General features: G+C 41.8%; 1 protein-coding gene across 2 annotated transcripts in view; it reads left to right on the top strand.

Moving 5' to 3' along the window:
* The window catches only part of MAP3K21 (mitogen-activated protein kinase kinase kinase 21), a 65,166-nt gene that overhangs the window by 34,067 nt on the left and 5,065 nt on the right, over positions 1-26,034 (top strand). The window contains exons 5-9 of one of the 2 annotated variants that reach the window (XM_062210623.1): positions 3,092-3,332; positions 15,682-15,804; positions 21,053-21,203; positions 21,567-21,664; positions 23,509-24,273. In XM_062210623.1, coding sequence (XP_062066607.1) covers positions 3,092-3,332; positions 15,682-15,804; positions 21,053-21,203; positions 21,567-21,664; positions 23,509-24,273 — 1,378 coding nt within the window. Of the gene's footprint in view, positions 1-3,091; positions 3,333-15,681; positions 15,805-21,052; positions 21,204-21,566; positions 21,665-23,508; positions 24,292-26,034 lie in introns of both variants that reach the window. The other variant, XM_062210624.1, reaches the window with a different exon arrangement.

Raw genomic sequence — 26,034 nt, forward strand, 5'->3', positions numbered from 1 at the left:
TTCAAATCTAGTAGAATTACTAGAAATTCAGAAGTAGACTTGAACAAACAATTTCTGTGTTGTTAGCACTTCCAATTTCTTCGTGAGATTTATTTGTGGGAGAATGGTCTTCCATGTGTATTTTGTTTTACATGACAGGTGGACTCAGAATACTCTTTGGGTCCATCCACAGAAGTCCAAGGCATGAGTAGGCTTAAATTGACCTTTTAGTCACATGATTTGACTAGTTTCTTCCATAAACCTCCATCCTGCCATCTGTTTTTCCTTTTATTTTCTCACTTTTTTTTTTTTTAAGATTTATTTATTCGAAAGTCACAGCTACACAGAGAGAAGGAGAGGCAGAGAGAGGTCTTCCATCTGATGGTTCACTCCCCAATTGGCCACAACGGCTGGAGCTGCGCCAATCCGAAACCAAGAGCCAGGAGCTTTTTCCAGGTCTCCTATGCGGGTTCAGGGGCCCAAGGACTTGGGCCATCTTCTTCTGCTTTCCCAGGCCATAGCAGAGAGCTAGATCAGAAGAGGAGCAATCGGGACTTGAACCAGCACCCATATGGGATGCCAGCATTGCAGGCGGCGGCTTAACCTGATACACCACAGTGCCAGCCCCTTTTCTCACTTTTTTTTTTAATAATTAAAAATATATTTATTTATTTGAAAGGCAGAGTTGAGAGAGAGAGAGAGAGAGAGATTGAGAGAGATTCCATTTACTGGTTTACTCCCTGACTGGCTACAATGGCCAGCTCTGGACCAGGGCAAAGCCAGGAGTTTGGAACTCCATCTGGGTCTCCCACATGTGTGGCAAGGACCCAAGCACTCAGACCATCTTAGACTGCTTTCCCGGGTGCATTAGCAGGGAGCTGGGTTGGAAGTACAGCAACCAGGACAGTTACTGGCAGTCTTATGAGATGCTGGCGTCATAGGCAGTGGCTTAACCTGCTGTGCCACCATGCTGGCCCTCCTTGCAGTGTTTCCCTATGGATTGGTATGGTGAGGTGGGCCTACTGAGAGCATTGGCTGGTTATATAAAGTAGGATATATTAGTACCACACTCATAGTGCTAGGTACTCACAGACCAAATCTCCACCTGAGAAGGGATCTACAACATCGAACAAAGATTGTGGTGTTAGGGATCTTTATGATTAAATTTTCCTGGAGGAGTGTTGATAAAAATCTGCAGATGCCTTGATCTCTGTGGAAGAGCTTTCTGTTCTGTGAAGAACAGAAAGTAGTTTGGCTAACAGGAACATTCACATCTCTAGTAAAGCAGAGCATACTTTACAGAAATGAAATAAGAATGGTCATGTACGGGCCAGGGGTTGTGGCACAGCAGGTGAAGTCACCACTCGGTTTGCCCACATCCCCTGTTGGAGTGGCTGAGTTCGAGTTCCACCTCTGTTTTCCATACAGCTTCCTGCCAGTGTGCACCCCCAGAGACAGCAGATGATGGTGTAAGTACTTGGATCCCTGACATCTACATGGGAGACCTGGAGGCTCCTGGCTTCAGCCTGACCCGTCCTGGCGGTTGTGGGCATTTAAGAAGTGAACCAGTAGATGGAAGATTCTCTCTCTCTTGCTCTATCCCTTTCAAATAAAAACCAATTAACTTAACAAATGGGCCTATATGTGGTTTTAAATCTCTTTATAGTTCTCAATTTTACATCTAGATAGCTTTTTTCTAATAGGAATAAAAGTACTTTTTAATGATAGATTTTCTATGTCTCAGAAGTTCATTAATTCTAAAGTTTTGCTTTAATCAGTAAGTGGAGGAACTTCCATTAGTTCTTTCATGAGATCTCTTGTAAAGTGATAACTTTCCTTATGTCCCACTTTTTAATGGAATCCTGAAAAATTCTTTGTTATTGAATTTATTTTCTTTTGGCTCATGATTTCAGAGGTGTTGCATTTTAATTTCTGACAGGCTTTTAGGTGACACCTGTTACCTTAGCTTTGTTTATGCCCTCAGTGTCTTCACCAAGACGTTTTATTCCCTAAGCAAACGCTTAACATGCTCTGAAGGAAGTCCCCAAGTAAAGAATTACAGTCTTCTGTAACTAGAATAATCATATTTTAATTAGTTGAGCTCTAACTTTTAGCTTTATTTTAAAATATGTCATTCACGTGTGTACTTTGATACTGTGTTATGTACATATTATTTTTTTAATTTTAATTTTTTATTTATATGAAAGAGTAGCGGCACTGTAGCATAGCAGGTAGAGCTGCCGCCTGCAGTGCTGGCATCCCATATGGGCGCCAGTTCTAGTCCCGGCTGCTCCACTTCCTATCTAGCTCTCTGCTGTGGCCTGGGAAAGTAGTGGAAGATGGCCCAAGTCCTTGGGCCCCTGCACCCGCATGGGAGACTGGAAAGAAGCGCCTGACTGCTGGCTTCAGATCAGTACAGCTCCAGCCGCTGCAGCCAATTGGGGAGTGAACCATCGGATGGAAGACCTCTCTCTCTCTCTGCCTCTCCTCTCTCTGTGTAACTCTGACTTTCAAATAAATAAATAAATCTTTAAAAAAAAAAAAAGAAAAGAAAGAGAGACAGAGACAGAGATGGACAGACAGAGATCTTCCATCTGCTGGCTCACTTCCCAAATGCCAGCAATAGCTGGGGCTGGGCCAGCCTGCAGTCAGGAACCTGGAACTCCATCTAGTCACCCACATGGGTAGCAAGGACCCAAGTTCTTGGGTCATCACCTGCTGCCTCCCAAGGCACGCATTAATAGGAAGCTGGAATCAGATGCCCAGCTGGGACTCGAACTCGGACACGCCAGTATTTTCGTATGCACACCCCTAAAGTACATTTGCTGTGTCAGGAGATTGTGAAGGCCAGAGACGAAGAGAGAGAAATGTTAAAATCAGGTGCAGATAGTTTGAGATGCCTCCTTTAGGCTCAGAGTTAGAATGGAGCCTGTGTGAGGGCTTTGGTTTTCATCTTAGCTAACGCAGCGCTAGACAGGTCCTTAGCTCCTGATTGCCGTTTCCCATGTGGGCCGGGGTGACCAGGGGTGGAGCAGCGTCCGTCTGTGTGCGGGAACCCGGCGGCCCGACTTCGCCGCGGCGCCTGACGCCTGTGCGGTGCGTCTCTGCGCAGGAGCTGCGGTCCCGCGAGGAGGAGCTGACACGCGCCGCGCTGCAGCAGAAGTCGCAGGAGGAGCTGCTGAGGCGGCGGGAGCAGCAGCTCGCCGAGCGCGAGATCCACGTGCTGGAGCGGGAGCTCAACATCATGCTCTTCCAGCTGAGCCAGGACAAGCCCAACGTGAAGAAGAGGAAGGGCAAGTTTAAGAGAAGTCGGTTAAAGCTCAAAGACGGACATCGGATCAGTCTGCCTTCAGGTATGATTCGATTTGATGTTTCCAAAAGATGTTTGTGCCTCATCCTTTTGTGTCTCAGCCGCTTCTGGGCTTCATTCTAACGGGAAACGCTGGGGAAGTGACCTGAGTCCCCACCAGTGAGGCAGCGTCGGGAATGCATGGCAGTTGATTGCACAGGAGTGTTTCCCCGTGCTTTCATGCTAATGGGTGGATGATTGATTTATTCCTTTTGAAATCAAAGCCCTGAACAGCGTTGTGAAAGTCCAGGACACCTGCGCTGTTGCTATTTCGTCATTAACTTTATTACTTCCACAAGGATCTCTGACGTCTGAGCTCCTCTGGGACACTGATACTGTTGTTTATCACCTTCAACAAAATATCTCAAGTCCTTCCCTTACTGTCCTGCTTTCATCCAAGGATTCAAAACCCTCGAGTTACAACAATCAATCAATTTTAGGGAAGCTACTAAAACCATGTGTCAAACATTACTGCCTCCATTTGGTAAGATGATTGGGAGAAACTAAACCAAACACAAAACAGCAAACATGCATTCATTCATTAAACTAAGTTCTTTAGTATTATGTATGGTACCAGATCTCAGGAAAACCTAAATACCCCTACGATGTTTTGTGATTATCTAATACAGGAAGTGTGTTCACAGAACAGGAGCAACTGACACTTTGACAGCATGTCTATTGAATGTCTCTGTGTCTCTGTGTAGATGGGTATTATATGTGTGAGAGTGCTCTTTGTGGATTCAAGTGTTTTCCTGTGACGTTTGTTAATGGCATGGAGATTGGATTTAAATTATAATGATGACAGCTTTGTTTTATACAGCATATGTATAAATTGTTTTGTAAAGTACTTAACTACAGAATGCTGGAGGCCTTGCCGCACGCTGTGACTTGTTAGGTCATTGTAGATGCCCTCAACTGGTTAGAAAGTTGCTGGGATGTGATAGTTCTAAGTACTCAGTGTACATTTTTGATCATTTGGTTTGATGAGCTGAGGAGAGGCCATGGGTCCTTTATACATTTTATCACTTTTACACATTTTCCACCCCTCTGGAAAGAGAGAGGGTAGTTTTCCAGGTTCTCTTCTGATGTTTGCATATGATGCCAGCTGTCAGTTGCTAATGAAAACTTTTTTATTTATGATGAGTTCTGCTTTTAAGCCTGGATGACAGAGAATTTTTTTGTTTAAGATCTGAATGGTTTATTTATAAGGCTAAGAGAGAGAGAGAGACAGATAGAATGATAGATATCTTCCATCTGCTGGTACACTTCCCAAATGATTACAATGGCCAGGACTGGGCCAGGAGCCTGGAACTCTGTCTGGGTCACCCACATGGTGGCCCAAGCGCTTGAGCCATCTTCTGCTGCTTTCCCAGGCACATTAGAAGGGAGCAGCTGGGACTCCAGCCAGCACTCATATGGGATGCCATATTGAAGGCAGAGGTTTAACCTGCTGTGCCACAACTCTGGCCCCAACACACTTTTGAGAGCTGTGTGAATTTTCTTTTCCAGTTGTCAGCCCTGTCAGCTTTTTTCTCTCTGTATTGGGACTGTGTTATAATAATTATATATAGGGTTTCCTTGGATACTTGGGACAGAAGAATAATATGAATCTTAATGGAAAGGGAAATAAACATGGAGAAAAATAAGTAAATAATTCTAATGGTTCTTTCTCTTTGACATAGTGATTAAATATCTTGGTATACCTAAAGCCAAACTTTGCCTCTTGCTTTTCTTCTCAAATGTTCCTTGGCTAAGCAGACTAGAAATATTTGACTATTTTTGCCAGATTTTAAAAAATTATTGTTTTATACTATTTGGGTTTTCTTTTTGTGAAAATAGATGGGAAATTTTTAGGTAATAAATATTTATTTATTTTCATTTACTTAAAAGGCAGAGAGAAGATGAGAAAGAGTCAGAGAACAATCTATCTGCTGGTTCACTCACTGTCCAAGTGCCTGCAACAGCTGAGGCTAGGCCAGTCCAAAGCCCAGAGCTGGAAACTCATTCATGGTCTCCCACATGAGTGGCAGGGACCCAAGTACTTGATCCATCACCTGCTGCCTCCCAGGGTGTGCATTATGAAGCTGGAATGGGGACAGTGCAGGGACTCAAAACCAGACATTCTGATATGGAATGTGGGTGACCCAAGCAGCGAATTAACTGACGTGCCAAGTGCTCTCCTAGATGGGGCATGTTTGTTGTGCATTTATTTACTTTGTGATGCTTAATAAAAGTTCCCAACTAAAGCATAACCACAAAATCTTTTTTTTTTATCATTTTATTATTCTTTTTTATAGAAAGCTTTTGTTTTATAAATATAAGTTCAACTTTTGGATTAAAGTGATTCTTCTCCCCCTACCAGCCCTCCCATCCCCAATCCATCTCATCTTCTATTCCCTATCCTATCCCATTCTTCCTTAAGAGTCATTTTTAATTATCTTTATATAGAGAAGATCAACTCTATACTAAGTAACAATTTCAACAGTTTGCACCCAGACACATAAAGTATAAATACTCTTTGAAGACTAGTTTTACCTTTAATTCTCGTAGTACAACATGTTAAGGACAGAGATCCTACATGGGGAGTAAGTGCACAGTGACTCCTGTTGTTGATTTAACAATTGACACTCTTATTTATGATGTCAGTGATCACCCGAGGCTCTTGTCATGAGCTGCCAAGGCTATGGAAGCCTCTTGAGTCCACAAACTCTGACCTTATTTAGACACGGCCATAATCAAAGTGGAAGTTCTCTCCTCCCTTCAGAGAACGGTACCTCCTTCTTTGATCGCCCCTTCTCACAAAATCTACTTTAACATTATTATTCATCATGAAGGAATGAAACTCAGCTTCTGGAATTAAGCCTAAGAGTTACCTCTTCTTCCCACAAGAGGGCACTGCATTATTGTAATACTGATAGCCAATGTTGAAACATGTTTTCTCGTTAGAATCCTCCAACTCCACCCCCCACACACACACCCTCCTAGAAAGGGGAATGAGAACTATGAAAATAGTTTGTTGCATCCAATATTATCATCTGCTGGGAAATTCTTTGGGTTATCAAATTCTAGTTCTGTTGAATATTGCAGTACTTTGAAAGCAGACATTTGGTGAAGTGGTTATAATGTCACTTGGGATACCTGCATCCCATAGTGGAGTATCTGAGTTCAGGTTTCAGCTCTGCTTCTGGTTCCAGCTTCTTGCTGCCGCACACTGAGAGGCAGCAGGTGCTGACTCAGGTATTGGGGCTCTGCCACTCACATGCAAAACTAGAATTGAGTTCTGGGCTCCTGTGGCATTTGAGGAGTGAACTAGTGGATGGGAGAGCTTTCTCCTGTCTGTCTCTGCCTTTCAAGAAAATAAGCCTATATTTAAAAATAAATTTTGGGGCCAGCGCTGTGACGCAGTAGGTTAATCCTCCACTTGTACCGCTAGCATCCCATATAGAAGCCGGTTCTAGTCCTGGCTGCTCCACTCCCGATCCAGCTCTCTGCTATGGCCTGGGAAAACAGTAGAAGATGGCCCAAGTCCTTGGACCCCTGCACCCATATAGGAGACTCCGAGGAGGCTCCTGGCTCCTGGCTTCAGATCGGCTCAGCTTCAGCTGTTGCAGCCATTTGGGGAGTGAACCAGTGGATGGAAGACCTTTCTCTCTGTCTCTCCCTCTCACTATCTGTAACTTTCTCAAATAAATAAAGTCTTTTAAAATAAATAAACAAATTTTAAAATAAGTCTGGTACTCAGAAATAAACATCTGAGTAATGAAGATTGAATGGTGATACTTTCCCATTAGGGAGTTGCCCTACTGAACTTCTTGGACTCCTTTTGTAGGATTTGGCCTGGTATGTAAGTAGCTTAGAGAATGGCTGTAAAACTCTCACAGACTGTTCCTTTGTGTTTGCACGTGTAGGTCTCTCAAAAATATACTAAATGGAATAATTAGTTCATTTATAATTTTGTCCTTAAGAATTTTATGAGTATGTATAACTATGATGGCTTGTTGCTGGAAAACTCATATATAGTCTTACTCCTGTTGGAATGCCTTCTTAACTGGTCACCAAATAAGGAACATTAATGCCCAGTATAATCTAGGAACTACATTTTAATACTATACCTTTGTAATTACTCAATTTCTAAGAATTTATAAAAAGAAAAAGTATGATCACAGTTGCTATTATTATTTTTTGGCCACTTTAAATTACTCTCTCTGTATTTCGTTTGTTTTGAACCAAAGGTGTCAGTTTAGGGCATCTAAAAACAAAGCAAAGAGGTTTTTAAAGATTCCAGAAGTCAGCATTTGTGTCAAGCAGTGGCATTCTAACTTCAAGAACCTGCAAAGGCCACCTGCCTTGGTGTGAGAGTGAGTATGAGAGTGAGAGCGAGTGTGCTCAGAGGGGCAGAGCAGGTGTCTCACCGGGTGCTGTGGAGGAAGGCCCGCTTGCCTGGCACCTTGATCTTCCCACGCAGGCTCTCTCAGCGTTGTTAATGAAGTGTCTGTATTTCCACAAAACCTGTGATCATGAGCAGGGCAGTTGCCATTAACAGATAATCTTTTTTTTTTTTTCCAATTTATTTATTTGAAAGGCAGAATTTTACAGAGAGAAATCTTCTAACTGCTGGTTCAGTCCCCACATGGCCAGGGCTGGACAAGGCCAAAGCCAGGAGCCTGGAACTCCATCCTGGTTTCCCATGTGGTCGCTGGCACCCAGGCACTTGGGCCATCCTTTGTTGCTTGCTCAGGAACATTAGCAGAAAGCTGGATCAGAAGCGGAGCAGTGGGGACTAAATATGGGATGCCAGTGTCACACGTGGCCACTTCACCTGTTGTGCCACAGTGCCACCTCTTGATTCAAGTAATTTGTCATCGAGATGCTGTGGCCTGGTGCCTTCTGCGGCAGGCTGGAGGGCCTCTCCTGCTGTGAAAGTTCACTGAGAATTGCTTCTACATGCAGCGGCAGTCCCATGGCTGGGTGAGCCTTTGTACGTCCCTGCCATCTAAAACAGCGCTATTTCTTTCTTGTACTGCCTGTTCTGCCACACCAGCTGCCCCAGATCCAGTCCTCATGTCCTCCTGATCTGCTTTCACGGTCTGCTCTTTTCCTCCTTTCACTGCTCTGCCCTGACTGAATTTTCCACGCTTTCTTCTTTGGTGGATGGAAGAAATCTCCCAACTGGTACCTCCCTTGCAGGTCACGTCCACCCTGCTCTGTATTTCTCAGCAGTTAACTTTAAGCACCGGTTGGATCCTGTAGATAAACCTTGGCACAACTTTCTCATTGAACAAATACTTGAGGCTCTACAGTGTACCAAGCACTAGGGGTTATGATTCCATAGATATGCCATCTGTACTCAGGTGACTTAGAATTTTAACAAAGAAAATATTATTTCAGCAATGTTTCTTAAGTTCCCTTTATGTGTAAGGTGCTGTCCAGTTTGGAGCAGGACTTGATGTGACAGAGGCTGGACTGCTTGCTGCTCCTACAGGGTTGACATTATATTGGGAGGGGCAGACCTTAGGCTGATAATTAAACCAGTGCTCCTTTACTTGCTGTAATTATTAACTCTGGGGAGGGAAAAGTCATATGACAGTGATTAGCATGGGGGTGTACAGAGTAACAGTTCAGTTGAGACTTTACCTAGGAAGTTTCCAGATACAGAGGGGCAAGGAGGTGAACTGAGTTAGACAAGCACATGCAAAGAAAGCTCAGTTCCTGCCAGGAATTGAAGAAGACTAGTGTAGGTGTGACCAGGTGTGACCCGGGCCCAGTCTTGCTCTGTTTTGTACAACTGGTGAACTACAAATGTTTTTCACACCTGTCGAGACTTGAAGAAATCAAAAGAAGAGTAATAATATTTTGTGATTCCTGACATTACATGAAATTCAAAATCCAATATCCATAAATAAAGTTTTACTGAAACCCATTTGATTTCATGTGGTTCAGGGGCTCCTTCTTACTACATCAGCAGAGGTGGGTAGCTGCAACAGAGACGGCAAGGCCCACAAATGCCTAAAATATGTCACTTTAGAATGTGGCACTTTGCAGAAGAATGCTGAGCCCTAGCCTAGATCCCAGAGAGTGGGGAGAAAATGGGGCAAGATGGGGCTGGAACAGCAGGGGGAACCCTGACTCAGATTTGCAGGGCTTACAGAGGCTATTACAGTCATAATCGGAAGTTTAGGAAGAATGAGAAGCCATTGAAGGATTTTAAGCAGGGAGTGAGTGACATGGTCAGCCATACATTTTTTAATGCTTTTATTTTAATTTTTAATTAATGTTTAACAGATTCAGTGTGATTTGTAGATACAATTTTAAGAACATAATATTTCCTTCCTCCCTCCCCTCTGTGCCACCCACCCTCTTTCTCTCTCTCTTCTTTTATTGTTTAAGATAGCATATTTTAAAATTACACTACAGTAAAAGTCTTAATACTTCACAAAATAAAAAGTTTAACAAGTAAAAAGAAAAAAGACCCTAGTTTAGTGAGAATATAGACAATGGCTGCAAACAATTGAATGGAAAAGTGACCATTTCATCCATATACAGTAAATTTTAATGTAATCACAATCATTAAAACTATAGTAATATAACGTTTTTAACCACTGATTTGACAAAGTTATAAAACAAATTATATAGAACTATATTTGCAGTAATACTGATATACACAGACATTTCTTTTTTTATTCTCTCTTTTTTGTTTTTTAAATTTTAGCTTCCACATGTAAGGGAGAACATATGGTATTTGTCTTTCTGGGACTGGCTTGTTTCACTCAACATTTTGCTGCAAATGATCGAATTTCATTCTTTTTTATAGCTGAATAATTCCATTGTGTATATATACACCACATTTTCTTTATCCATTCATCTGATGATGGACACTTTGGTGGTTGATTCCAGATTTTGGCTATTGTGACCATGCTGCTGTAAATATTGTGGTGCAGGTATCTGTTTGACATTGTGTTCAAGTCTTTTGGGTTTATCCCCAGTAGTGGGATTGCTGGATCAAATGGCAAATCTATTTCTAGTTTTTTAAGTAAACTCCACACTTTTCCACAGTGGCTGTACTAATTGACATTCCCACCAACAGCGTATCAGCGTTCCCCTTTGTCCACATACTTGCCAGCATTTGTTATTCTCTGTGTTTTGTATTTTAGCCATCCTGACATGGATGAGGTGATACCTCATTGTGATTTTGATTTTGATTTCCCTAATGGCTAGTGGTATTGAACATTTTTTCACATATTTGTTGGCTATTTGTATTTCTTCTTTTCAGAACTGTCTGTTGAAATCCTTTACTCATTTCTTAGCTGGATTGATTGTTTTTTTTGTTGTTGTTGAGTTTTCTAAGTTGCTGATATATTAAGGATATTAATCTTTTGTCAGGTGGTCTACAAATATTTTTTCCCATTCTGTTGAATGTCTCTTCACTCTCTTCACTTGTTTCCTTTGCTGTGCAAAAGCTTCTGAGTTTGATATAGCCCCAGTTGTTTGGTTTTGCTTTTGTTGCCTGTGTTTCGGGGGTCTTGTCCAAGAAGTTGTCTCTTATACCAATGTCTTGGAGTGTTTCCCCTACATTTTCTTCTAGCAACTTCATAGACTCAGGTCTTAAATTTAAGTCTTTGATCCATCTTGAGTTGATTTTTGCATTTGGTGAGAGGTATAGATCTAATTTCATTCTTCTCCCTATATACATCCAGTTTTGCCAGCACCATTTATAGAAGAGATTATTCTTACTCCACTGAGCATTTTTGTCAATAATCAGTTGGCTGTATATATGAGGATTAATTTCTGGGCTCTATTCTGTTCCATTGATTTATGTTTCGGTTTTTATGCCAGTACCAAGCTGCTTTAATTACTGTAGCTTTGAGTATGCTTTGAAATCAGGTATTGTGATGTCTCCAGCTTAGTTTTCCTTGCTCAGGATTGCTTTGGCTCTTCTAGGTCTTTTGTCATTCCATGTGAATTTTAAGATTGTTTTTTGTAACTCTGTGAAGAATGTCATTGGTATTGTGATAGGGATTGCATTGAGGCTGTAAATTGCTTTAGGTAATGTAGACATTTTGATAATATTGATTCTTCCATTCCATGAACAAGGATTATCTTTTCTTTTTTTTCTTTTGCCCTTGATTTCTTTTATCAATGTTTGATAATATTTATTGCAGAGATCCTTCACTTCTTTGGTTAAATTTATTCCTAAACATTTTATTTTTTGTGGCTATTGTAAATAGGATTTCTTTCATGATTTCTCTTTCAACTGAGTTCATCATTAGCATACAAAAAAGCTACTTTTTGTATGTTTATTTTGTAACCTGTAACTTTACTCAATTGGTTTATCAATTTAATGGCTTTTTAGTGGAGTGTTTAAGTTCTTCCATGTACAACATCATGTCATCTGCACACATGGATAATTTTACTTCTTCTTTGTCAATTTTGATGCCCTTTATTTCTTTTTCCTCCCTAATTGCTCTGGCTAAAACTTTCAGTACTATATTGAATAAGAGTGGAGAAAGTGGACATCCTTGTCTTGTTCCAGATCTCAGGGAAAATGCTTTCAGTTTTCCCCCATCAGTATGATGTTGGCTATTGTTTTGTTTTGAGGAATGTTTCTTCTATACCTAATTTTTGGAGGGTTTTTATCGTGAAGGGTGTTGAATCTTATCAAGTATTTTTTTCTGCATCCATTGAGATGACCACATGGTTTTCTGTTCTTCAGTGTATTGATGTTATATATAATGTTTATTGATTTGCAAATGTTGAACCACCCTTGCATTTCTGGGATAAATCCTACTTGATTGTGATGTATGATCTTTCTGATGTGGTTTTGAATTCTATTTGCTAGTATTTTGTATATTTGCATCTATGTTCATTAAGGATGTATAGGTCTGTAGTTTTCACATCCTGGCTTTTTTTGATTTTCGTATCACAGTAATGCTGGCTTCATAAAAAGAGTTTGGCAGGATTCCTGCTGTTCAGTATTTTAGAATAGTTTGAAGACTATCGTAGTTACTTTCTCTTTGAATGTTTTGTAGAATTCAGTAGTAAAGCCATCAAGTCCTGGCCTTTCCTTGCTGGAAGGCTTTTGATTATTGCTTCAATCTCATTGCTTGTGATGGGTCTATTTAGATTATCTGTATCTTCTTGATTTAATTGTGGTAGGTTATATTAATCCAGGAATTTATCCATTTCTTAGAGGTTTTACATTTATTAGCAAATAGGTCTTTGTAGTATTTTCTTATGATCCTTAGTATTTCAGTGGTGTCAATTGAAATGTCTCCTTTTTCATCTCTAATTTTATTTATTTGAGTGTTTCTTTTTTTCTTTGTCAGTCTGGCTAGAGTTTTATCTATTTTATTTATCTTCTCAAAAAAAAAAAAAACAAACCAACTGTTTGTTTTGTTTATCTTTGGCATTATTTTGTTCAATTTTATTTATATCTGGCCTGATCCTTATTATTTCTCACCTCCTGCTGATTTGAGGTTTGATTTGTTCTTGTTTTTCTAAGTCTTCAAGATGCACATTAGATCTTTAATTTGAGACATTTCTCTTTTTTGAATGGAAGCATTTAATGCTATGAGCTTCTCTCTTATTACTGCTTTTGCTGTGTCCCACAAGATTTGATGTTGTATTTTCATTTCCATTTATTTCAAGAAAGTTTTTGATTTCTTTTTTCATTTCTTCTATGACCCATTGATCATTCAGTAGCAAGTTATTTAATTTCTAAGTATTTATGAGCATTCTGTTGTTCTTCTTATTGTTGATTTCTAGTTTTATTCCTTTATGGTCTGAGAAGATACATGGTATGATTTCAGTCTTTTTAAATTTGCTGAGACTTGTCCTACTGGGAAGCCTGTAAGTGTACTGAGACTTTAAAGAAGTTATTTTCACAGAGTTTACATGGATGGTTAGTGGTAGTGATGTGAGCATAGTGTGTATTAATTTCTACTCCAGGCTGCTGCCTTGTACCTGGATGAACATTCTAAGTGCAGACACATATAAGGTACACAAAGTGATAAAAATTTATTCTAAAGGTGAAAAAGTGAGTACATGCACACACACAAGCATGGCTTTCTCCACACAGAGAAATTCTTGTCATGAGTAGGCAGTGGGCCAGAAGATTACCTGGAAGAGAAGAGATGGATGTGGGAGAGAGAAGGGGCATCTGCACGGCACCTCCAGCCTTGGTCTGTGATGGAAGAGAGAGAGAGAGAGAGAGCTCCTCCAAGCTGTTTACCTCATTTATGAGGGAGGGGGTAGTATCTCTACAGGTGTGAAGCCACCTGGGAACTATATGGCTCTTCCACAATTCCACATGAAGTTCAATACCACATTTCCATGATGTTTCCCTCCACCCCACTTAGGTCCTGGATGAAGCAGATGTGTGCTGGAATAGGGATCAGTTTGATTGACAAGTAGGAGGATAGAATTACGTATGGGGGCTTGTGGTGACTAACACCTCAGCAGACCTGCCTGTCCCACACCAGTATCACTGAGATTCAAATCCAAGATTGTTAACTCTGGAACCTGAAATACAAACATCTCTTGTGTAACTGTAAGAAGAATATATAACACAGATTTATGAGATATTTTGTGCTTGATGAGTACTTAGGGACAGGGAGAAGACAGATTTTCTGACGTCTAGCATGAATAATTAGATAGATGATTTTGCCTCCCAAATTCCCACTCTTGTTCATCTCAAGTACCAGGTGGGTCATTTAAGTTCTTTAAAGTATAATTTCCAAAGAGGTAAATGATAGCTCTCTTACAAATGTGAAATGCATATGTGTCAAAGATTTTATTCAACTCATTCATTAGTGAGAGACCAGATAAAACTGGTTGAAATGAAAATTTGAGGTGTTAGGTATTTATGGGCAATTGAGTGAAGAAGTGTCAGGATGAGACTGCTGGGTGAAATACAGACCTGGTTACTGCTCAGTATGGCAATCGCCCATAACCTTTGGGATCGTGTTTTTTCATCAGACAGAAATGATTTGCATCATCACCAGGCAAAAATCTAGAAGTTAACCTCTGTCCCTGATGAGTTGTAAAAATAGACCAGTCGATAGAAAATCAAAGGTTAGGCTCTCACCCAGCACTGGAAAGACAACCAATAATTTCTTTGGCCTACATCCAAGTTTTGAATAATTTTCCTAACAGTTTACAAAGTTTTCCCAGGCACTCTAATCCTCCCTCTAGTGATATATTACTGTTTATTCCGTGTATTCCCATATTACAGTTACATAATAGTAGCTGTCATTTGTAGAGTGCTTTGTCCACAAAAGGCTTTTACTCTACATTTTCTGTTTTTATTTATTTATTTGTTTGAGAGGGAGAAAATCAAGCTCATATTCTCTGGTTCACTTCCCCAAATACCTACCACAGCCAGCGCTGGCCCAAGGCCAGAGTCAGAGAGGGGAACATAATCTGAGTCTCCGTCATGGGTGCCGAGGACTCAGTCACTTTAGCCATCACTGTTGCCTCTCAGGCTTCTGCCATGGCAGGAAGCTGAAGTCAGGAGCTGGAGACAGGTATCAAACACAAGCTTTTCAATGTGGAATGCAGGGATCTTATCACTAGGCTAAACACTTTCTCCTCATTTTCTGTTTTAATCACTACAACAACCTTATGAAATATTGTTTGCATTTAACAAGTCTGGAGACAGGCTCGGAGCAGTTCCTTGTTGGTTTGAGATCCATGGTCTATAACCAGGATTTATTTTCATTTTCTTAAAATCTATGACAAACTGACTGCAGGTCCCTCTTTCTTCCTAGAAGATTGTGAAGCTCCACAAGGACCTAGTAACATTTCATTTTTCTGTGTATGTATAACTACGATATAAACCCTAAATTGTTTATTGACTTGAACCCTGAATTAAAGATAAGAAACAGATTCTGAAATACATGTCATAGTTGCTATCTGGCCATTTTTGTTTTTATTGCTCTAAGTAAAGAACATGGAGGGCTGGTGCTGCGGCTCACTAGGCTAATCCTCTGCCTGCGGCACCCCGGGTTCTAGTCCCGGTCGGGGCGCCGGATTCTGTCCCGGTTGTTCCTCTTCCAGTCCAGCTCTCTGCTATGGCACGGGAGTGCAGTGGAGGATGGCCCAGGTACTTGGGCCCTGCACCCGCATGGGAGACCAGGATAAGCACCTGGCTCCTGCCTTCGGATCAGCGCAGCGCGTCGGCGGCAACACGCCAGCCGTAGCGGCCACTTGGGGGGTGAACCAAAGGAAAAAGGAAGACCTTTCTCTCTGACTCTCTCTCTCTCTCTCACTGTCTAATTCTGCCTGTCAAAAAAAAAGAACATGGAATAACTTAAGACAATGGAATATCAATTCTTACCTTTTTTCATATCCAACAGATTTCCAACATAAGATAACAGTGCAGGCCTCTCCCAACCTGGACAAACGGAGGAGTTTGAACAGCAGCGGTTCCAGTCCACCCAGCAGCCCCACGATGCTGCCCCGGCTCCGGGCTATCCAGTGTAAGCTGTCCCCTCCACCACAGAGGGTTTTGGGGTTCACTTCAGTTTCTTGCCTTGGTTTCCAATTAAGCAAATGTGTTTTTGTATCAGGTTGTAAGTAAACATGTAACATTTACTAGGTGCTATCAACAAACTTTGCTGTTATCTCCCTTTTGTCCCCTTTTCTTACACTCAGAACAGCTCAGATTTTTCAGATCCTGCACAGTTGGTGATATGACAGGATACCTCGATTGAAGAGTAATTTGCCACAGCTTAAGACATTTTTTTAAACACTTGCATAACCACTTGCATAACCACTTCTGCTAACCATAGCAGAAGTTGCATATTTACAGATATTTTGAAAAATGGACTTGGGTATTTAGGAATACTTCCATGTCTTTTCTTGTTTTGTGAGGACAAACATATTTAGTTCTTAGAGGTGTAAACTTTAACCTGCTTTAGGTTTGACCAATGTAATACTTCAAAATGCTGTGCAGCATTTTGGGTGTAGAAAGAATGTACAGTCCAGAGGAAACAAGGCATACCACTAAATTTCCTGGCAGCAATCATTTAGACACTGAATTAGGGTTTAGTGTGAGATGAAATAAACGTAGTGATTTTTTCAAAGGTGAGTCCAACTAAACCCCACAATAGAGCAGAAAGAGACAGTGATGAATTCCTGTGTAGGTCTGTAAGCCATGTAGTGATGAGCCCTCATTATGTTCATCATTCTTTAAGAGCCTGGCCTTCCTCCACCAAACTTAATTTTCTGCTCTTTGTCATCCTTATTTGGAGAAAAAAAATTCCTAAAGAATATTTCCTCTAAAGGGGCTCACACTGAATTTCATTTATTTTCTCTTTTGGAGATGAAAACCTTGGCACCAGATGAGAGATTTCTCTTTTACTTTTTGGCAAGCTCCTGACAGCAGTCTCCTCATAGTGACAGAAAACTGGGATCTAAAGAGGGTGTAGTCTTAGAACTCACAGTACCATCATGCCGTTACAACTGATTTGTCACCCTGAGAGTGCATTTTTCATAAGCCATGCATTGTACCTTGCCTTTGCCCAGGCAGGGTTAGTTAAAGGAGCGAGCGAGGGTGTTGCAGCTGGTCCTCCAGCTCTGGCAGAGCAGGAGTGAATGGTTCGCCCTTGCCCAACAGTTTCTCTGCCCTCATTCCCTCTTCCCTGTGTCTTCAGGAGCTGTCCTTGGGAATCCCACTTTATGGAAATGGGGAGTGGCATTGGGCAGGCCAAGATTTGCTTGTGGGATATCAAGTAAATCCCAACGCTGTAGCATGGAAGTGAGCCAGGTTAGTGAGGAACATCTTCTGTGGCCATTCTCCGAAATAATAGACTGTCCACACAGGACCAGCTTCCTGTGCAGGAACACTGGATTCACATTCTCTAGTCCCCATCGTGGTCATCTTCATTGTGGTCCCGGGTTCTGCCAAACCGACTGCTGCTCATGCCTGTGTGCTCCTGGCCACTGGGTGTGCAGGTTCAGGACAGCCTGACGGTTGACCGTGAATGCTAGAGCTACTCTTGGATTGAGTCCTAATCTGGTCCCACCCCTGTGACCTGGGACAAGTTCCTTAACCTCATCACGTCTCAGACTGTTTCTGTGAACCGGGGAGGATAGTGGTGTTGCCAAGGCTCCATGTTCGAATCAAGCACTGACAGCACCTGGCACTCAGAGCCTCTCTGGGAGCTGAACCACTGTTATCATTTTTACTGCAGTGGTTCTGAAGTCCTTGTGGCCTTATGGTCTGTCACCATGGCCTGCCCGCTATAGTGTGAGCATATATTCATTGTGAAAACGTGGCCTCTTTTAGGTGCTTCAGTGTGCATTTATGTGCACATCCAGCTGGGGCGGATGGGCTTCCTTTCTGATGGAGAGTTGTAGATATCATCTGGCACACTGACCCACAGGAATAACCTGGAGTAAGAATAATTGATTGTGGGGGCCGGTGCCATGGCTCACTTGGTTAATCCTCTACCTGCGGTGCTGGCATCCCATATGGGCACCGGGTTCTAGTCCCGGTTGCTCCTCTTCCATTCCAGCTCTCTGCTGTAGCCCGGGGAGGGCAGTGGAGGATGGCTCAAGTGTTTGGGCTCCTACACCCAAATGGGAGACCAGGAAGAAGCACCTGGCTTTGGATTGGTGCAGCACTGGCCATAGCAGCCATTTGGGGAGTGAACCAATGGAAGGAAGACCTTTTTCTCTCTCTCTCTCTCTTTCTGTCTATAACTTTACTTGTCAAAAAAAAAAAAAAAAAGAGTAATTGATTGTGAAAGCATCAGAAGAAGCAAAAGTCCCTCTGAAACTGGAGGGCAGTTTTATGTATTGAGAGAGATAAAACCATTTCAGTAAAATTGAACAAAAGAGAGAGATTACCCCAAAATTTGTTAAAAAAAAAAAAAAAAAAACAAAGAAATGGGCCATACAATGTAAGCAAGACTTGGCTTAAAAAGGGAGTATCTCCATGCGAAAAGGATCATCATGTGCTAAAGAGAACACCGTCTGATACTCACACAGAATACCTGTTTTCCCACTATTTTTTCTTCCTATAGTTACCTCTAGTTGACCCTAATGACTGATGTTGTCATGTGATATATATAGGGCACACTTCCCTTTGAGTGTAGGAGTTGGTGGAATTCACTGATCCCCTGAGAATTGCCACTTTTTAGGGCATTGTCTCATCGTGGCTGAAGTTCTTAAGAGCAAAAGCACATTTTTCCCTGTTATTGGATGAATTCAAATGTCGGGAAGGTCAGTCACATAGCCTCCTGCTGTTTCACCATCCTGCTGCCATTGTACATTATGATATGTTTCCCAATAACAGAATATCGTGGTAAATGGTTAAACCTAGAGCATGATTTTTCTAAAAAGGTGGTACAAGGTACTTCAGTAACCTGTCCCTCCCCTACCCCATTCTACTTCTCAGGCTACACAACTGACACACACCGAGACAACTGTGCTATCAGGAGTTGATGATGACAAGTCCATGATAGGGTGGGAGAGGTGGGAACAGTAAACCAAGAGCTCTATAAAGTCAAATTTGACCTCGTGTCCGCCTTGGCACCTGGCACAGTTGTAGTAACAGTTAACATCCCACAGCACCTGCTGTGCTGTGGGCTCTCTTCTGAACTGATTCCACCTGCAAATCCGTTTGATTCTCAAGACAGCTCATCCGCTAGACACTCTTGTGCTCTCCAAGTGAGACACGGAGGTATACTCAGTTGGCAGCTGTGAAGCTGGATTCTGATGTAGCCTCTAAACTGTGCACCCTTCACCATACCTCTTCCAGCTTCTTAGGACAGTAGACACTCAATAAATATTGAGACAAAGAGAAAACAGAAGAGCAAATCTAGAGGAGGGGGAGGAGTGGGAAGGGAGGAGGAAGATGCGGAAACTAAAGGCGAGAGGTTGTTGCTGGCTCAGGTAAGCTGTGTAACTGAGGTAACTCAGGTCTGAGAATCCCTCTTCCTAAACCTTTCCTGCTCTGTTCTCCCCTGTGTGTCTCATTTGAATGAAATGAGACGTTTCTCTAATTCTACATAAGACTCTATTAATAAAGACTGAACAACTGACTCAAAATTGGCACACTGATACACATGCATCTACATATGTCTCTCCTCTTTCTTTCTGTATATATACACACACACATACACATTCTTACATCTATATACACATTAAAATTTGGAAAATATAGAGACAGAAGAAATAAGACATTTCTCTTGATGACTCCAATAATTTTTTTAATTTATTTATTTGAAAGGTAGGTAGACAAAGACAGAGACAGATTTTCCATCTGCTAATTTATTTCTCAAATATCTACAACAGCCAGAGCTGGACCAAACCAAAGCCAGTAGCCAAGAATTCAGTTTGGGTCTTCTACATTGGTAGCAGGGACCCAAATATTGAGCCAATCATCTGCTACCTCCCAGAGTTCTCATTAGCTAGAAGCTGGAATTAGAGAAGTGGCAAGCTCAGGCATTCTGAGATGGGATGCAAAGCACCCCCAAGTGGCATCTAACTGCTATACCCAATACCTTCCCTGATGCCACAATTAAAAAAAAAATACCATGAAAATAAATTTCCCTCTTTACATAAAGAATCATGTCCCTGAAAGGTAAATACTTCAATGAAAATTTGATGTGTGTAATAACTTCTCTCTTGTGTTTATATACACTCATGTCTAAGACAAGAAAATGTGTTATATGTAATATACATAATGTGCACATTGTCATTTTATCTATCAGTCATTTTTCATGATCACAGAATATTCCCCTGTGTATACATAAAATATCTTCAAACTATTTTAGACCATCTAGTATGTTCAGAATTATTTTCCTAAGTTTATAGTAATGGCAATTTTTTCTAGAGATTTCCAAGTCAATTGTAAGAGCACTTGAAGCATGTAAGTGTGTCAGTGAAATATGGATATTTTATATTTATTTAAAACTCTCTGTGAAGTGGTGAAAAAAGGCAAGACTCAGGAAACTATTCAATATTTTCAAACCTTTTTTTGAGAGAGAGATGGAGAGAGATCTCCCATCTCTTGGTTCATTCTCCATATTCCTACATCAAGTAGGGCTGGGCCAGGCTGAAGCCAGGAGCTAGGAACCCAGTGTGAGTCTCCACATAGATGGCAGGGCCCCAACCACCTGAGTTGGGTCACCTGCAGCCCTCACAGTGTGCGTTAGCAGGAAGCTGGAATCAGCTGATTGTTTTTTCAGCCCAAACTGATCTCAGGCCCTCCGATATGGGATGAGGGTATCCCAAGTGGCATCTTAAGCACTGTGCCAAACACCTGTCTCTGTTTTCAAATTACAGAAGGCAGCTGTAGCCAGTCTGTGGGGATAAGTAAGCAAACTGGTGATGACTAACAAAAATTGGCATAAATTATAATCTTAAAATACCCATGTCATCAGCACTTCGATTTGGTTTAAAAAGTAGGGTACTAAATTCATTTTAAGTTAAATGTTTATTTTTTCCAAGTAAAATGAAATCTTAACCGTCTGAGAATATTATTAGCTAAGTCGTCCATTCTCTGCTGCCAGTTTACCTCAAATTTGTATCTTTTCTGTTAATTTATTCCGCTGCTTTTGCTATTTTTATGATTAGAGAAAGAAATTTGTAATAGGGTAAACAAAAGAATGCATCTTCATTGTTTTCATGTTTTGGGCCAAGTAGTTTCACAGCTGATTTGATTCATTTAACATTTTTAACAAAGCTGCTAATGGCTACTGATGCTGCTCTGTTTAGTGACTTCAGATGAAAGCAATAAGACTTGGGGGAGGAACACAGGCTTCCGACAAGAAGAATTTGAGGATGTAAAAAGGAATTTCAAGAAGAAAGGTTGTACATGGGGACCAAATTCTATTCAGATGAAAGAAAGAACTGATTGCAAAGAAAGGTACGTGTGGGGTGCTGGTAGCATCCTTTGTGTGCCAGATTCAGAGCTGTGCTTGCGTTACATCACACTGGGCTGATTTAACTTTCAAAAGCCACTATATTAATACAGATACATGAATATTAATTCTCAAGGATGAGTTTATTGTACTAGATCATTATTTAGATAAGGGGTTAAATATTTGCTTTGATTTTTTTTTTCTGTCTCATTGTGAGGTCTTATTTGTATTTTGTTGGTTCTTCAAAACTCACAGTACAACTGTGTTCTGTTTATTGTCTTGCAAGTCGAGTTGACATGCATCTACTGAGGCCTCATTTGTGTATCCTTTGGTTCTATTTGATGAAGTTAAACATCTCTCTCTTATAGGATAAGACCTCTCTCAGATGGTCACAGTCCTTGGTCAACTATCTTAATAAAAAATCAGAACACCATGCCCTTGGATTCGTTGTTTGTGGACCAACCAGGTAAATGTGCTTCAGGAAGCAGACTGTGTTTGACTTGGACTTAGCAGCTGAGTGCTCTGAGGCTTGGCTTTGATAATCTCATGTGGTCACTGCAGTAGCAGAGGGTTAGTGAGTGATAGCATTCCCTACAGCTTTACATAAGCTCAGAAGTTATTTTCCATCAAGTCTTTTTGAGAGAAAGTCATTAGGTGCCACGTGTTTGGGGGGAATTTATAATTTTCTTCTTTACCAGAAAAAATTAGTATCATATAGAATGAGACGAATTTGGAATAGAAGATAGTAAATATGAACACGTAGAGCCCCCGAAAGTTCTACTGAGGTTAGGAGTGTGGCTTCTGGTTACATAGTTACCTGTTGTCATGCGGAAATCCTGGAAAACAGGGTAACCATGGAAAACTACCAACTGCAGAGTTTTACATTGGAATTTCTATTTAATTTAAATGACTCATATTAACTTATTTTTAGCATTCAGTGTTCATTTCATATTCTAGTATTAAAAGGTTCAAGATTAGAAATTATTGAAAAACTTCAAGGATGGCTATTAACAAAGAAACTTGGTCTTTACCCTTCACAATTTAAGGTGGCCCTTGGATACCATGATCAAAGTAGAGATGTTCTAGCAGAACATGGAGTAAGTTTCTTGAGGTTATTGTCAGTGCTGTGCTCAGTTGTTTTGTTTTTTTTTTTTTGACAGGCAGAGTGGATAGTGAGAGAGAGAGAGACAGGTCTTCCTTTTTGCTGTTGGTTCACCCTCCAATGGCCACTGCGGCTGGCGCATCGCACTGATCCGAAGCCAGGAGCCTAGGTGCTTCTCCTGGTCTCCCGTGCGGGTGCAGGGCCCAAGGACTTGGGCCATCCTCCACTGCCTTCCCGGGCCATAGCAGAGAACTGGCCTGGAAGAGGGGCAACTGGGATAGAATCCGGCGCCCCAACCGGGACTAGAACCCCGGTGTGCTGGCGCCGCAAGGCATAGGATTAGCCTGTTAAGCCTCGGCGCCGGCCAGTGCTGTGCTCAGTTTTACAAGCAGTTACCAGTCACCACTCAGGTTTCTCCCCTCTGAAGGAGAAGAGAGCTCAAGGGTGAGCATCATTGGAGATCACAAGGGCTTTGAGTGCAGGAAAAGAGCCTCCTGTGCAAAAGGCAACCAAGGCGTGAGCCAGCCTTGTTTGCAGACACACTGGCCCCCCAGAGCGCATTTTAGGTGTAGTGACATGTGACGGTGGAAAAACCGGAGGGTCTCTCTACTGGGGACTTTCTTCCTTTGGATTGGGGACTTTATTGTCTGACCCATTCATTGCTAAGCACAAAAGTGATGGAATCAGTTTAGTTTTTAGCTATAATTTGTGCCTGTAGGATTCCGGAACCTCTTTGGAAATATTCATCCATTGTAGTGGCCCCCAGACTTCAGTAAAGGCCTGTACAACACAGACCGCTGAACTCTTCCCCTGAAATTTCTGATTCCTCAGACTGGAGTAAGCTAAAAATGTGCTTTTCTCCAAGTCCCCAGGCACTGCTCTAGGCCACACGCTGCAGAGCAGTTCTTTTCCTCAAGGCAAGCTACAGATAATGGAGCCTGACACACTGATTGAGGAGAAATGAGAAGAAGGCACATTTTGTAGGATGTTGGTAGCACCCATATGTCTCAGTGGCTTGGTTTTCATGATTGTTTCTAGAGGTAGGGTCCTGGAATCTTGTTCCTTGAAGTCCTCCTGACAAACCTTGGCTGAATTGAAAAAGACTCCCTGTGTTTGATTTACTTGGTTTTAGCTGTGTTTCACAGGCTAGTGTAAATGATCTTTACCACAAACTGGTACTACAGTGTGTGTGCTTATACTTTATTTAGGTGCTTGTGAAGAGACAAAACTTCCCCCTGATGGATTAGAACACAGAAAACCAAAGCAAATGAAATCACCCAGTCCAGCCTGTGTAGATCTACCTCTTTGGAAAGATGGTCAGAGAGAGAATCCCGTAGAAGCTGAAAGCTGGGAGGAGGGCACCTCTGCAAGCTCTCCCACGGGTTCTCCTCAAGTGACTCCTACAAACAGCCTAGGAAGATCCATCCAGAGGAAGAAGACAGAGTCAGCTTTGTATGGGTGCACGGCGCTGCTGGCATCCGTGGCTCTGGGACTAGACATTAGAGAGCTTAGTAAAGCACCAGCTGCTGATGATCTCTTGCCCAAAGAAGAGAAGAAGAAACGAGAAGGACTCTTCCAGCGGGCGTCCAAGTCTCGCAGAAGCGCCAGCCCTCCCCCAAGGCTGCCCAGCAGTGCACCCTCTCTCCCACCCGCAGCTGCTACCAGCCTTTTCTCTGTGTCTTCTCTCTCCACCAAGTGCTTGCTGCAGCCTGATGCAGAAGAGCTGTTCGTGGACAGATCCCCAAGGTGTGACTCCAAGATACACACTCCAGGTTTTTGTCCTGCTGTTTCTGAAAGTAGCCGTGAGCCAACTCCCACGCCAACCCTCGAGACTGATCGGAGTGTGTTGAAAACCCTGCCTCCTCCTGTTTTGGAGCAGACGCGTGGGAATGTGCCTTATTTTGCTTCTTCAAAAGACAGAGCCTCGTGTCACAGGAGGACTAGGTCTGAGGGGAACCCGCTGCACACCCCGAGTAAGTTGTATTAATCAGGTAAAAGCATCAAGCATCATTGTAGAGCCCAGGATGTGAAATAGTATGGATGTGGTTTATTTTTTCCGAGTGGTTGCATTTAATCATTTGTTTTTACTGTTCACATTGGATTTGAATTTTACCTTCCTCTTCTCTTTTCACGTAAATACAGTTTGGACTCTGGGAAAAGTATATTTGAATTTCTGTAACTTCAGTATTGCATGGCAAGGTAGAAAGTGCAGGTGGAGAATAACTGACCCCTTTCCCCACTTCTGTTTTAGAAAGGACAAGTCGTTTAGTTGGAACTGCAACGGACCTTCTGGCCTCCCGTGGGACACCATGTCTCCTGTACCCCATGACTTCATTGCAGGGTTTATGTTAGGATTGAGTTCAGCAGGTGTATGTGTTTGCTAGGGCCGCCACAACAAAGTGCCACAGGCCGAGGGTTCATGCACTGTCTCACAGTTCTGGAGGCTGGAGGCCCATGGCAAGGTGTCAGAAGGGTGTGTTCTTCCTGAAGCCCCTCTTCGTGGTGGCTTACACACAGCAGCCCTCTCCCCGGGTCTTCACATGGTATCTCTTCTGTGTGTACCTCTGTCCCAATAGAAGGACACCAGTCAGATTTGATGAAGGGCCACCCTAATGACCTCATTTTTCCTTAGTCACCTTCGTAAAGAACCTGTCTCTAAATATAGTTGCATTCTGCAGTGCCGCAGGTCAGGGCTTCAACATACGGATTTTATGAAGACATGGTTCAGCCCGTGACAGCAGGAGATACCTTGTTGGTAGGGAATGCTGAGGACAGTTCCATCAGTTGTGTATCCAGATGTGAAGCTCCAAAGGAAAAATCTTACTTCCTAGTAGATTTTTCTACTCCATTAAACAAGAGGGGCTCGGCAACCTCTGGTGTTTCCATAGCACTTCATAGACAATAAAGCACTTTGACAGAAATCGTTCCTCTTACTGTTAAGGCAACTGTATTCCACCCCAATTCAGCAGCAATGAAATTAAAGTTCATGGAAAATTAGACTTATCCAAGATCACACAATTCAAAATTAGGATTTATACTTAGGATCTATACTTAGGATACTATATCATGGTTCCTTTCTCATGGTCCCTTTCTCTTCTTTAGAGCTGTGTTCTCTCCATTCCTAAATTTGATAAATATTTTTTATTTCATTATATTGTGATGTGCTGTAGTGTTACTTACCTTTGAGATTTCTGGGGCTGATTGGCACTTTCATACTGACCTTTGAGGAGGCTCTGTGCCTACTTGGGAAGAATATGTGATTTGGAGTCATTAGATTAAGGTTCAGGCTCTAAATGTACCACTTAATTAAGTTTGTGGTCCTGGGAAATTTATGTGACATGCTTCCTTGTTTGAATACCTTTATTAAAGGACGTCACAGTATCATGGTTTGTAGTATAGAAACTATCTGGATTCAGATTTTCTGTGGCCCATTTATCCCTAGTATGCAGATCAATAAATGTGATATAACACTTTGACAAACTGAAGAGTAAAAACTATATGAGTAAAAACCAATAGATTCAGGGAAAGCATTTGATAAAATACAACATCCTTTCATGTAAAAACCTTAAGCAAATTGGATATAGAAGGAACACACCTCAACACAATCAAGGCACGATAACAAACCCAGAGACAACATCATATTAAAAAGGGAAAAGCTGGAGGCATTTCCTCTAAGATCCGGAACCAGACAAGGATGCCCACACTCACCATTCCTATTCAACATAGTTCTGGAA

The sequence above is a fragment of the Lepus europaeus genome, chromosome 14, assembly GCF_033115175.1.
Source record: "Lepus europaeus isolate LE1 chromosome 14, mLepTim1.pri, whole genome shotgun sequence".
NCBI lineage: Eukaryota > Metazoa > Chordata > Mammalia > Lagomorpha > Leporidae > Lepus > Lepus europaeus.